This window comes from Hippocampus comes, unplaced genomic scaffold (genome assembly GCF_001891065.2).
Source record: "Hippocampus comes isolate QL1 unplaced genomic scaffold, H_comes_QL1_v1.1 scaffold59, whole genome shotgun sequence".
In the NCBI taxonomy this organism is placed as follows: domain Eukaryota; kingdom Metazoa; phylum Chordata; class Actinopteri; order Syngnathiformes; family Syngnathidae; genus Hippocampus; species Hippocampus comes.
In genome coordinates this window covers 627485-640512 of record NW_017805406.1, presented here as the reverse complement: position 1 = coordinate 640512, position 13028 = coordinate 627485, and the positions used below count along the sequence as shown (strand labels likewise).

At 44.7% G+C, this 13028-nt stretch overlaps 1 protein-coding gene and 1 long non-coding RNA gene across 2 annotated transcripts in view; one reads left to right on the top strand and one right to left on the bottom strand.

Annotated features, from left to right (window-relative positions):
* The window catches only part of LOC109517979 (uncharacterized), an 8494-nt gene extending 7963 nt beyond the window's left edge, over positions 1-531 (bottom strand). The window contains exon 1 of the long non-coding RNA XR_002168640.1: positions 445-531. This is a non-coding gene — a long non-coding RNA (uncharacterized LOC109517979). The remainder of the gene's footprint in view (positions 1-444) is intronic.
* dlg4a (discs, large homolog 4a (Drosophila)) overlaps positions 1-10416 on the top strand; it is a 17109-nt gene extending 6693 nt beyond the window's left edge. Inside the window, exons 3-20 of the mRNA XM_019873545.1 lie at positions 106-156; positions 463-587; positions 1217-1386; positions 1526-1662; positions 2602-2746; positions 3117-3252; positions 3324-3480; positions 3576-3678; positions 3755-3869; positions 5613-5789; positions 5881-5923; positions 6011-6041; positions 6373-6420; positions 6518-6619; positions 6779-6951; positions 7511-7623; positions 7712-7803; positions 8661-10416. Coding sequence (XP_019729104.1) covers positions 106-156; positions 463-587; positions 1217-1386; positions 1526-1662; positions 2602-2746; positions 3117-3252; positions 3324-3480; positions 3576-3678; positions 3755-3869; positions 5613-5789; positions 5881-5923; positions 6011-6041; positions 6373-6420; positions 6518-6619; positions 6779-6951; positions 7511-7623; positions 7712-7803; positions 8661-8767 — 2025 coding nt within the window. The 3' untranslated portion in view covers positions 8768-10416. The remainder of the gene's footprint in view (positions 1-105; positions 157-462; positions 588-1216; positions 1387-1525; positions 1663-2601; positions 2747-3116; positions 3253-3323; positions 3481-3575; positions 3679-3754; positions 3870-5612; positions 5790-5880; positions 5924-6010; positions 6042-6372; positions 6421-6517; positions 6620-6778; positions 6952-7510; positions 7624-7711; positions 7804-8660) is intronic.
* Positions 10417-13028: the final 2612 nt, after the last annotated feature.

Sequence of the window (13028 nt, the reverse complement as noted above, 5' to 3'; positions counted from 1 at the left end):
TTTTTTTTTTTTTTTTTTTTTTTTTTATTAAGATGACTAATTTTAGAAATGATTTTGGATCTTATTCTCTTTCGACAGTCAATTAACTCATTTATATTCTGGCAGGTGAATGGCACAGAAGGGGAAATCGAATATGAGGAAATCACACTGGAGAGAGTAAGTATAACAAATTTATAATCTCGCCCGGCCGGATCTTGACTCAGCATGATTGCTTTGATCGTTTTGCACAATTCGGTTGGAATCTAAAAACTGAAGCCTTTGTCGTGTCCTTATCAGTAGTTAAAAGTGCAAAACAAAATACAAGATTAAATAGACAAAACTAAGAACATTAGAAGCACAGTTAGTACTGGATAGTCAACAGATCAATTAAATTGATTTTAGTTGATGGAAAATGCACATTATGAAGAATTATTCACTGTGTTGTTTTTTTTTTTTTCTCCTTACTTGTAATTGCTACTGTAGGGGAACTCAGGCCTGGGCTTCAGCATAGCAGGGGGAACCGACAATCCTCACGTGGGTGACGACCCGAGCATCTTCATCACAAAAATCATACCTGGAGGAGCAGCGGCTCAGGACGGACGTCTAAGGTAACACACTTGGGGGCTTTACAAAATAAACACAACTTACGGGGGCATGAATGCATCCAAGGACACAGCGCAATAGAAAGATGAGTTAGCCGGCTGAGCGTTGAGCTTTCAAATCGCAATAAATTCAAATCGTTAAATAAAAAGAAAAGACTCAGGTTACATCGATTTGCAACAACTGGGGTTCCAAAGCACTTTTCTCAGTCAAAGACGAAAAAGTTCCGTTTCCTGGAATGCAGCGTTTAACAACCCTCGAGAGCCATGCCCGAAACTTTCCGCAGCCCTCAGCACAGAATCTTACAAAATTGAGCCCGCTATAATTGAAATGGCCATGAAATCAATTTCAAGCACATGCAAATGGAAATAGCGATAAGCCAACTATTTAGTCTCTTGGGAAAAGTACTGTGAACATTCTAAAATAGAGAATGAATTAAAAACACGACGTGCCGAGTGCAGATAGGAAGACCCACGATAACGCTCATCATTCCCAAACGTTTTTGGGCTGCCATTCATTTTTCGACATTGTTTTTGAAAGATGGTAGAAGTATTGTACGTGGATGGATGAATGGATGGATGGATACCTTTTTGGACCACCGCAACGTTTTTGTTCCCTTCTCGCTTTCCTTCGGTAGTGTGAACGACTGCATCCTCTTTGTGAATGACGTTGACGTAAGAGAGGTGACACACAGCCAGGCTGTGGAGGCTCTGAAGGAAGCAGGTGCTATCGTCCGCCTCTACGTTCTCCGTCGGAAACCTGCGGCGGAGAAGATCACTGAGCTCAAACTTATCAAAGGGCCAAAAGGTACGTCAAAACTGTGGATCCAAGACACATTTTCATGGCTTGAAGGATGCTCTCATCACGGCTACAATGTACTCTCTGGCTTGAGAACATTTTTGGAGGTATTGACCCGTTCCCTTTTGGTTGGATGTGCCCTTTTAAGGGCTAGGTTTCAGTATTGCCGGAGGAGTTGGAAACCAGCACATACCAGGAGATAACAGCATCTATGTCACCAAAATCATCGAAGGTGGAGCAGCACACAAAGATGGACGCCTGCAGATCGGGGATAAGATCTTGGCGGTCAGTCACTCTTTTATGATATTGCCACTCACCACGATATCAAAATAGCATTTTCCAGGGCTCCTGTCAGTCACGGGCCCTTGAATCACCTTTACCGCCCCCCCCCCACCCCCCCCCACAACCCCCCCACACAACCCACCCCAGATCACTGAGCTCAAACTTATCAAAGGGCCAAAAGGTACGTCAAAACTGTGGATCCAAGACACATTTTCATGGCTTGAAGGATGCTCTCATCACGGCTACAATGTACTCTCTGGCTTGAGAACATTTTTGGAGGTATTGACCCGTTCCCTTTTGGTTGGATGTGCCCTTTTAAGGGCTAGGTTTCAGTATTGCCGGAGGAGTTGGAAACCAGCACATACCAGGAGATAACAGCATCTATGTCACCAAAATCATCGAAGGTGGAGCAGCACACAAAGATGGACGCCTGCAGATCGGGGATAAGATCTTGGCGGTCAGTCACTCTTTTATGATATTGCCACTCACCACGATATCAAAATAGCATTTTCCAGGGCTCCTGTCAGTCACGGGCCCTTGAATCCCCTTTCCCCCCCCCCCCCCGCCCCTCAAGCCCCCCCACAAAGACCCTTTGTCTCCCATTTAACCGAGCGTCACATAGCCACACACATACAGTATATTCATAACTGTCAATAAATGAGTGGGATGTAATGTCAGAACGTTACCGCCACCTGCTGGACAGTAGACACAATAGCAGCTGACTTCTGACTTGGAAGGTTTGTTGAGTGTATCATGTGTAATGATGTTGTTTTAGCAATGAAAAATGAACTTCGTATTGTTCCCTCTGCTTTCCGGGAGGATCTGATCGTGCCGATGTGTTGCTTTTATTATTTTGTGCTCAGAGGCCTCGTCTCGTTCACGCGATCTCTCGCGGCGTGATTGATTGCACTCTCCTGTTTCTTTATGCTCAACCGTTAATAGGTAAATAACGTCTGTCTGGAAGACGTCATGCATGAAGATGCGGTGGGGGCACTGAAGAACACAGCCGAGGTGGTGTACCTCAGGGTGGCCAAGCCCAACAATCTGTTTCTGACCAACTCCTATAACCCTCCCGATCTCACCAACAGTAAGTCTGTCTCAAAAAGGAACGCCGGGAATGCAAAGAAGACGGGACAGGAGGTCAGCGTGGTTGATATAAGGCGGCAAAAACTGTTTGCCATACTGTCCAAGCTTTTGGCGAATGTGCCTCCAATACTATACACCCACGGAGAGAACCAAATTTAGAAGAACAGTTAAAAATAGAGGCGCAGGGACATAGCACTTTTCTGAAATGACTGAAGATAAATGTGGGCGCCGTGCGAGAATTCAAAGATGAGGTCGAAAGGCTCCAGGCTTTGTATTAGGGATGCACCAGTTCTCGACTTGCCACGGCTAATAAAGGCGGAGTCAGTTATCGGTGCCCGATGAACTCTAACTTTCTAATGTCTATTTCCTAGCATATTCCCACATGGATACTGAACTCAGCCACCCCAACTACCTTGGCTCCGATTACCCGCAAGCCCTCACTCCCACCTCACCTAGTCGCTTTTCACCTGTTCTACACGGCCTGATGGGAGACGACGACATCCCCAGGTGAGAAATGTCACTTGAGCCCCATTGACAGGTTTGTAGCACTCCCCTCGGGTTTTCCTCTCCTTTTCCAGAGAACCTCGCCGGGTTCTCATTCACCGAGGCTCCACGGGTCTCGGATTCAATATCGTCGGGGGAGAAGATGGAGAGGGGATTTTTATCTCTTTCATCCTGGCAGGAGGGCCAGCCGACCTCAGCGGAGAGCTTCACAAGGGCGATCAGATCCTCAGTGTAAAGACGCGCTCGGCGGCTCGCCGACAAATACTCCCTCGGCCTTTTTTTAAGCGCGTAGCCGCTAACGTCCCATCCGTGTCGACGTTTGTCAGGTGAACGGCGTGGACCTGCGAATGGCCACGCATGAGCAGGCGGCTGCGGCTCTGAAGAACGCCGGCCAGACGGTGACCATCATCGCTCAGTATAGACCAGACGGTAAAGCCCCGAAACCGCAACACGTCAACAAGGTTTCTTTCAAGAATCTAAAATAGGGTTTGCGCTCCCCAATCAGAGTACAGTCGTTTTGAGGCCAAGATCCACGACTTGAGGGAGCAGTTGATGAACAGCAGCATGGGCTCCGGGACGACCACGCTACGAAGCAATCCAAAGAGGGGCTTCTACATCAGGTACGTGTGTGAATCCGTCGTGGCCAAGAAGAAAATGGCCCCTTCGGTCATCAGAATTGATACAATGCATAGCTGAAGCCCAGTCGTCCAAATATCTTCAGTTTTGAGACGAAATCCAGACTAAACATAGATTTACAAAAGGGTGTGGGCAGTATAATCATATACTGATTCTGATCATTTGATTGCCTTTGGGAGGAACCATTTTATCAGTGGAGTGCAGGTCATTATTGTAAGCCTTAAAAACCCCAGGATGGGATTGTGATTAAGGGCTACAATGTGCTGGGGGGGAAAAAAACAGCGATCAGGGCATGATTGTCTTCAAAAAAAAAATGGCGCTGCTTCAGTGAAAATTTTCAATTTCGACTTCTAAGTGACTCATAAGTGCGGCACGGAGTTTGCATGTTCTCCCCGTGCCTGCGCGGGTTTTCTCCGGGTGCTCAGGTTTCCTCCCACATTCCAAAAACATGCATGGAAGATTAATGGAACACTCTAAATTGTCCCGAGCTGTGATTCTGAGCGCGAGTGGTCGTTCGTCTATGTGTGCCCTTCGATCGGCCTGGGTGTTCCCCGCCGGGCAGTAAGCTCCAGCAAGCCCGTGACCCTTGTGAGGAGAAGCAGATCAGAAAATGGATGGAAGTGACTCATAAAAGGTTTAATAGTGTCCAGTAATGCAATTGCGATGGCCAACGTCGAGATGTGGAATCGATACGACGATTGTATTTTCCAAGGGCTCTGTTCGACTACGACAAGACGGCGGACTGCGGCTTCCTCAGCCAGGCGCTTGGCCAGACGGTGACCATCATCGCTCAGTATAGACCAGACGGTAAAGCCCCGAAACCGCAACACGTCAACAAGGTTTCTTTCAAGAATCTAAAATAGGGTTTGCGCTCCCCAATCAGAGTACAGTCGTTTTGAGGCCAAGATCCACGACTTGAGGGAGCAGTTGATGAACAGCAGCATGGGCTCCGGGACGACCACGCTACGAAGCAATCCAAAGAGGGGCTTCTACATCAGGTACGTGTGTGAATCCGTCGTGGCCAAGAAGAAAATGGCCCCTTCGGTCATCAGAATTGATACAATGCATAGCTGAAGCCCAGTCGTCCAAATATCTTCAGTTTTGAGACGAAATCCAGACTAAACATAGATTTACAAAAGGGTGTGGGCAGTATAATCATATACTGATTCTGATCATTTGATTGCCTTTGGGAGGAACCATTTTATCAGTGGAGTGCAGGTCATTATTGTAAGCCTTAAAAACCCCAGGATGGGATTGTGATTAAGGGCTACAATGTGCTGGGGGGGAAAAAAACAGCGATCAGGGCATGATTGTCTTCAAAAAAAAAAATGGCGTTGCTTGAGTGAAAATTTTCAATTTCGACTTCTAAGTGACTCATAAGTGCGGCACGGAGTTTGCATGTTCTCCCCGTGCCTGCGCGGGTTTTCTCCGGGTGCTCAGGTTTCCTCCCACATTCCAAAAACATGCATGGAAGATTAATGGAACACTCTAAATTGTCCCGAGCTGTGATTCTGAGCGCGAGTGGTCGTTCGTCTATGTGTGCCCTTCGATCGGCCTGGGTGTTCCCCGCCGGGCAGTAAGCTCCAGCAAGCCCGTGACCCTTGTGAGGAGAAGCAGATCAGAAAATGGATGGAAGTGACTCATAAAAGGTTTAATAGTGTCCAGTAATGCAATTGCGATGGCCAACGTCGAGATGTGGAATCGATACGACGATTGTATTTTCCAAGGGCTCTGTTCGACTACGACAAGACGGCGGACTGCGGCTTCCTCAGCCAGGCGCTTGGCTTCAGGTTTGGGGACGTTCTCCATGTGTTGGACTGCGGGGACGAGGAATGGTGGCAGGCGCGCAAGGTCAGCCCCCAGAACGAGGCTGAGGAGGTTGGCTTCATTCCCAGCAAACACAGGTCAGACACACACGCTGTCTCTCAGAATGCACAGGCCCTCCCTCCTCAATTCCTGCTTTTCATTTTGCTTTTCATATGCTTCCGTGCCCAGGGTGGAAAGAAAAGAGTGGTCACGTGTCAACACCAAAGAGAGGGTAGGTTCAGAAAGCTCATTATTCCAGACTAGCCCGCTTGGATTGTTTTTCATTTTAGCGTGTCAATCTTGATTGTTGTCCTCATAGGATCACGGTCGGGACACGATGGGAACGCAAGGTAATTAGCAGGCTTCCTCGTCGATACATTTGCAACACGAGAGCGGGATTTGGGACGTCACATACTACCAAGACACAAAGCGCTGTACTGCTCGCTAATATAATAGCTCTGTTCATGTACTATTTAATTCTCATAAGAAAACCTTGGACTGCGCGATCATAATCACCTCCTCCGTCTTTCCCACGTTGGTTCATCATAAAGAAATCCGATTCTTTTCTCGTCCGTCACACACTTCGACACAAACGAGCTCACAAATGCCAACACAAGCCTGAATGTCGTATGACCATGGCAAAAAGAAATCTGGCTGATTGCTTCCCTGATCTGTCACCAGGGAGAGATAAAACATCGCACAGTTATGAGACCGTCACCCAAGTGGAAGGTAAGGCGGTCAAATCCGTGACGTCCAAGTGGACTTTTTGAATCGTTGTCATTTCCTATGCATGCTGAATGTCCACGCTCTCTTCTTACTTCATTAGTTCACTATGCGAGGCCCATCATCATCCTGGGACCTGTGAAGGACAGGATAAACGATGACCTATTGTCCGAGTTCCCTGACAAGTTTGGCTCGTGTGTCCCACGTAAGTAATGGCGCTGTCAATCAAATCACCGACACAGGGCTGCAACGCCACTCGCAGCCTTTTTTTCGAGGCGAGTCTTTCCTCCGGGAGATGTATTTGCTCTCCTTTCGCCATTGGGCCGATGCGCCAGGTTGAAGAACGTTTTTGCCGTATGAACAGACACCACGCGTCCCAAACGGGAGTACGAAGTGGATGGGCGGGACTACCACTTTGTGTCGTCAAGGGAACAGATGGAGAAGGACATCCAGAGCCATCGCTTCATCGAAGCGGGCCAGTATAACAGTCATCTGTACGGCACCAGTGTCCAGAGTGTCCGCGAGGTGGCTGAACAGGTGCGTGCAAAAAAAAAAAAAAAAGCAAGAATATTGACCAGGATACTGAAACTTAATTTTCACACACTCCTACAAAAATCTTGACTTTTGGTCATCCGGTAAATGTGAAAAACGTGCTTTTAATTGTCCGGGAAATATAATGTCTAGAGCACAGGTGTCAAACTCAAGGCCCGGAGGCCAGATCTGGCCCGCCACATCATTTCATGTGGCCCGCAAAAGCAAATCAAACTTGTCAACTTCCATGATGCTAGCTAAAATCACTACCAAAATGTAAAATGGTTGTATGTAATAAATCAGAGAGATACTGTGGTGTAAGCATTTTCTTGTTACCAAACCCCTCATGACAGTAACTTAAACAATAGTTGGATCAACTGTTCTTTAAATGCTTCCAGTCATAACGGTCTCCAAAGGAAACGGTCACAGAAATGTAGCTCGAGACAAAAATGAGTTTGAAACGCCTGGTCTTGAGCAATGGTTGATATTTTTTAGCTTTAGAAAAAAACTCACATGCAGTTGGAAACGGGGTTGAAGTTACAAAGCGGCTCATTTGTGCACGCAGCAAGGGAAACACTGCATTCTGGACGTGTCGGCCAACGCTGTCCGACGACTACAAGCTGCTCAGCTTCATCCTATTGCCATCTTCGTCCGGCCTAAGTCACTGGAGAATGTTCTGTACGTACACTTCAACTTCAAATTCGATGACATGCGTGTTGAAATGAAGTACTGCAACAGATCCTTTTTTTTGGGTTTGTGCGGACAGAGAGATTAACACTCGCCTGACCGAGGAGCAGGCCAGGAAAGGAATGGACCGAGCCCTCAAACTAGAACAAGATTTCCTCGAGTGTTTCTCCGGTAAGAGCAGAATACTGCGGAAGACTAAAATACACAGCTTATATTGGCTGCCAACAGGAACAGGTGGTTGCACGCTTGAATCATAACTGACGAGAACAAAAAGAGCGCTAACAGTTTTGCCGGCTAATTATACAGTAGCCACGTATAGCATGGAGTGGTAACTTTGCGTTTTTCACAATCACAATAATAACCGAGTCCACAATAAAAGGTAAGGACATCAACTTAAAAAAAATTTAAAAAAAGAAAAATTTGTGGCAAAATGGCTAACAGTCCAAAAAAATATGGACAGGAATTTGCTCAAAGCAAACGAATGCTCACGAAAAACTGCACTCGAACGTGGGCACCTGTCAAAACAAAAAAGGAAGGTGCAAAGTTGTATGCCTGCACGTGACTTTCATGCTAAGCAGTGAATTTGGGTTCTGGCAACACCAGATGGTGAACGTCAGCTCAAGCATCTGCATTTGCACCCCACTGCACTTTTAGTCGCAATTGCTCCATTTAATGCAAGAGAGACTTTCGATACAGATTTGAGTACATATTTCCAGTTCATTGCACACGCGTATTTGATCACTCCAGATGGCAGTAATTTGTTGCTGTTGTTGTTGTTTTTTTTAACTCTACCAACCAATGTTAAGACATGCACCTTTTACGAGAATGAACGTCACATTTACATTTTTGGCGCTTGACTTTTGAGAGGCCTCAGCATGTTTTGACATTTCGGAGACATTTTCGGGGCAAATACCAGCAGTCGGAGGAATATAAATGAGGCCGCACACCTACCGCAATCCAATCGCATCCGCACTTGGTTTCAGGTCTTGAACATCTTTTGGTTTGCCTTCTCTTTCCTTGTCCTGCAGCTGTTGTCGAAGGAGATAGCTTTGAAGAGGTCTATCACAAAGTAAAGACAGTGATCGAGGAGCAATCAGGGCCTTATATTTGGATTCCCACCCGGGAGAGGCTGTGATGCCCTCCCTGCCCCGCATATCATCGACCAACTCACGCCACCCTTCACCGCCGAGCCGGCCGCGCCTCCTGGGCCGTCCTCCAGAGAAGCTTCACTGAAGAAGACAGATAACAAAAACAGGAAGTGACGACGTGAGAAAAAAAAAAACGAGACGGACACACACACTGTTGTGTAATTAGACTGAAACAGACTTAATTAGTATTCCACTTCCATGAGGCAGAGACTGAGGCCACGTTCACACCTGGCACTAAAAAGCCATTTCACCCCCCAAACCGGGGACACAAGATGTCTGGGAGAGAGTTGGTGTCAGAATGAATGTGTGGCGATGACGAGGAACACACCTCAGCTTTTGTTCCTCGACATCTAGCAGAGCGAAAATGTCCTCACATCCAAAGGAGTCGAATCAATGGGATGAGTTCCGGCGTATTCCGGATGCGTTTTGGTGTCAAGTGTGAACTGATGCATATCTCATCTGTCGCGAAAACAGTCTGGAGGTAAACAAGACATCAGGTTTGAGCAGAGATTTAAAAAAAGGTAGTACAGGGTGACATGGGTGGACCCCAAGGTAGTTTGAAGCCTACAACTGACATGAAGGTGCCCTAAAAGACTTTGGTTACCCCATTTTTTGTATACCATCCGCTGACTATCTGTCCACCAGTCAACTCTGCCTTGTTTCAGGACAAAAAATGAGTAGTGTGTGCTGCTGAGACCCCCATGGCCAAAAACGTCTTCTATGGGCTAATCCGTGTTTGTTTTTTTTCTTGGTTCTGAAGTGAACTCGACAAATACAACCCCAGTGACCAAGACTGATCACTCGTCAAATATCACAAGGCACTATTATTTAAAGGCTGTGGAAACGATTATAATGAGAAAAGGACAAAAAAAAAAAAAGAAAATAATATGCATTGTGCATGCATCCTCAAAGACAATAGAATGACAGGATAACAAAGAAAGCTGTACGGGGGCGGGAAAAAAATCCTTTAAAAAGGCAAGTTAAGGAGAGTGTGAGTGAGTTTTGAAGCATGTCTCGTGATGAAAGAAGAGAGACACGGTCACTTGTGAGCAGAGCAGAAAGTATCGACACACACGTTTAGCCTCCTTCTGCGCACACACGCCCACGCACGTCCGCTAACACGAATTGTAACCTCAGCTGTAAGCTAGCAGAGCCCTCGGGCAAGAGGCGTCGTCTGTTCTGACCTTTGTGTGGTCACAAACCTGGATGAATGTTATCACTCTCTGGGCACAAACAGCAGAGCTTGAACGCACCCATCACTCTTCCGAACCGAAGCCCTTTCAGCCACAGACATCCACACTGTTTCCCAGTGGCTGTCCTAAAAGCCATGACGTCACGGTGTTTGCGTATGTGGGAGGCACAGGTCTTCTTTTACTCTCTTGCTTCCGATTCTACTCTGCTTTCTCCCCTCTTGTGACCGTACATATTAAAGCTAAGTCACAAATAAATGGTCTATATATATATATACAAATATAAATATATACACATATATCTTTTTTATGACGATTTCTATCAGGACTATAGTCTGTACAAAAAAAAAATATATATATATATATATATCTCTCCAAACACGTTCCATTGGTTCCTTTGTTTGAATTTGGAGTTTGATTTGTGGAATTTAATCACTCAGCGAAAAGCTACAACAGATATGTTGAATGTGAAGAAGACCTCACGAGTACATGTGACCTGTGAGTCGTCAGTTGGAAACCAATGGACACGTGACGTCGATACAATGCAGATGTGTGTGAGTGTGCGCAAGTGCGAGGGTACTTCAAATATGAAATGTAGATGATACTATATGAGAAAATATCTCCTTTGTAACACACACGATCGGTTGCGATGTGTAATGGGTGGTGTGCGTACGTACGTGTGCAAGAGAGAGTGTAAGACGCGCACGCGGTGTAGTGCAATACGGCGATGATGTTATGCAAAGATGGTTTGACAAGTATGTGTCCAGATTTTAAATTATTGCACTGATAGAATTTTACTCCACAGGTAAAAAAAAAAAAAAAAAGGCGAAAAAGCAAAAGGATTTTTCCAAGGTTTTATGAAGCATGTGTTTGTGTTGAGTTCTTTTTCATTTTACTGAATTCTTAAGAGTGCAGGTAAAGTTTTAATTGCTCGGTCATATTTATTGATTTTTTTTTTTTCTTTTGCTCACTGACTTCCTTCAGATCCCGACGGGAGAGCCGAAGCTCGCTGATGACAATATAAATTTATGTTTTGTTTATTTATTTGGAATTGTCTGTATATTTTTATATTATTTTCCACATACGAGAGAGGTTTTTTTTTTTTTAATTTGCGGTCTTGCTGTACATAAGACGCCGTCTGGCTTTAGAGTTAGCTGTGGGCACTGCAGAATTGATGGAATTGATGCAAACTACTGAATCCTACGGCCCAATTTAACACACACACACACACACACACACACACACACACACACACACACACACACATATATATTAAGCAAGTATTCAGCCACATCCATGAATCGAATGTTTTCAGTTTGTTCATTTGAGGGTTACGTGTGTATCTTAATTTCTTAATATCTCTCTCAGCCATCCATATCATAGTGTGATATTCTTCATTAAAAGAAAGTATCTTAATTTTTACAGAAGAGACTGATTACAACAAAGTCGACTGATGCAGAAGATTACATTTAACAAATGACAATATCAAGCAAATTAAAATGTTCCAGTTCAGTGAAGCGCTTGTTGTAAATTAGCTATGACATAATAAAATGGATTTAAAATGCTTTTGAGAATGGACTCCGAAGGCTTGTTTATTGGGATTTACGTTGGACATAAATGTGTTGCGCAGTCTGGGTTGATGGTTTGCGGTGCCACCAGGGGAGGGCACTCCTTCTCCGTTTATAAACTCTCATGCTGCCTCCGAACTTCCTCGTCTCTGCAACCATTTCCTCCCGACGAAAGCACACAGGGGAGGACCTTTGTGAATATGGCAAACAATAGTCTGTGCGTGAGCGCATGCAAATGAATGCAAAACATGAAAAGTGCCATTTCATGCCAAGCCTTAAGCAGAATATATTGGTTGTTTTTTTCTACCCTGTCTGTTTCTTCAAACAAGCACAGAAATAATGATTATAAGATTCTACAAACCTATATGATGACATCATTATTGACAGTGTACAGAATCAAACAATTTGCGAGTCATGATTATGTAACGGTGGCTCCTTCCGGTGTGCACGCCACAGCCCTGTTATGCCAGGCAGACACAAAACAAAGAAGACTTCCACAATTACTGTACTCATTACCCGCAGTCATATTACAGCAGAGGATAAAGAATATATACCTGTGTGTATCGTCATGTTGTCTAGCGACATGCGCCGTTTGTGTTGAACTAACTGTTGCTCGAAGCGCCACATTGTAGATGTTATTCCATCTATGCCTTTTCCCATTCTGTGCTAGCATTAAGCTAGCTGAGTTAAATGTTTTTGTGGTTGCTTTAAACACAATGTATAATTCTTTGAGTCATTATAAGTCTTGACAGAAGCAGTTTAACCTGTCAGCAGCAAATTTCTTCTTTTTTATATTCTCATCAGTAGGCCCACTCATATATTCCCAGTGTGATAAAACGACACGGAAGCGTCATTAAAAAAAAATAAAAAGTCATAAAAACATTTATTTCACCATAAAAATGTTGAGAAACTTAATCCTAACCACCGCTTTCAAAAATTATTATTTTTTTTTATTAGCCCAATCCCAGTTCCCATATGAACAAAAGGCCGCGACTGTTTTTAATATAATGTATGTCTTTCAAGATACCAGCGGTCGTGTGGTCATAGCCTCATGTGTTTTCTCTTTAATTTGGAAAATTTCAAGATGTTCCAAGTCAGAAATGCGCCACTAATTTTCTGCAAGCATCCTGTTATTGCTGCCAGCAGGCCAAATAAATCTTACAGAAGAAGCTGAAGGAATGCTTTCAAATTGCATCATTAAATCAAGCCGGTGATTAGGGTACCATTTCAGTTCCTACGTAAGTGAGCGTAGAAGCTTGCAGAGCGAAATTAGCGTGATGATTTGCTTCACAATGCAGGATCAAGGTGAAATTCTTTTCATGTCATCCTATTAAATTACCAGGAGAAATTATTGACTTTTTTTTTTGTTCAGAAAGAAGCTAATTTCCTCTCTGTAAGTCTGTGGTGCTTCATTGAAGAAGAAAAAAAAAAATAGCAGCTGATATATAAGCAGCCTGATGTGGAGTGGAAACCCGAGCTGAAGAACTGGG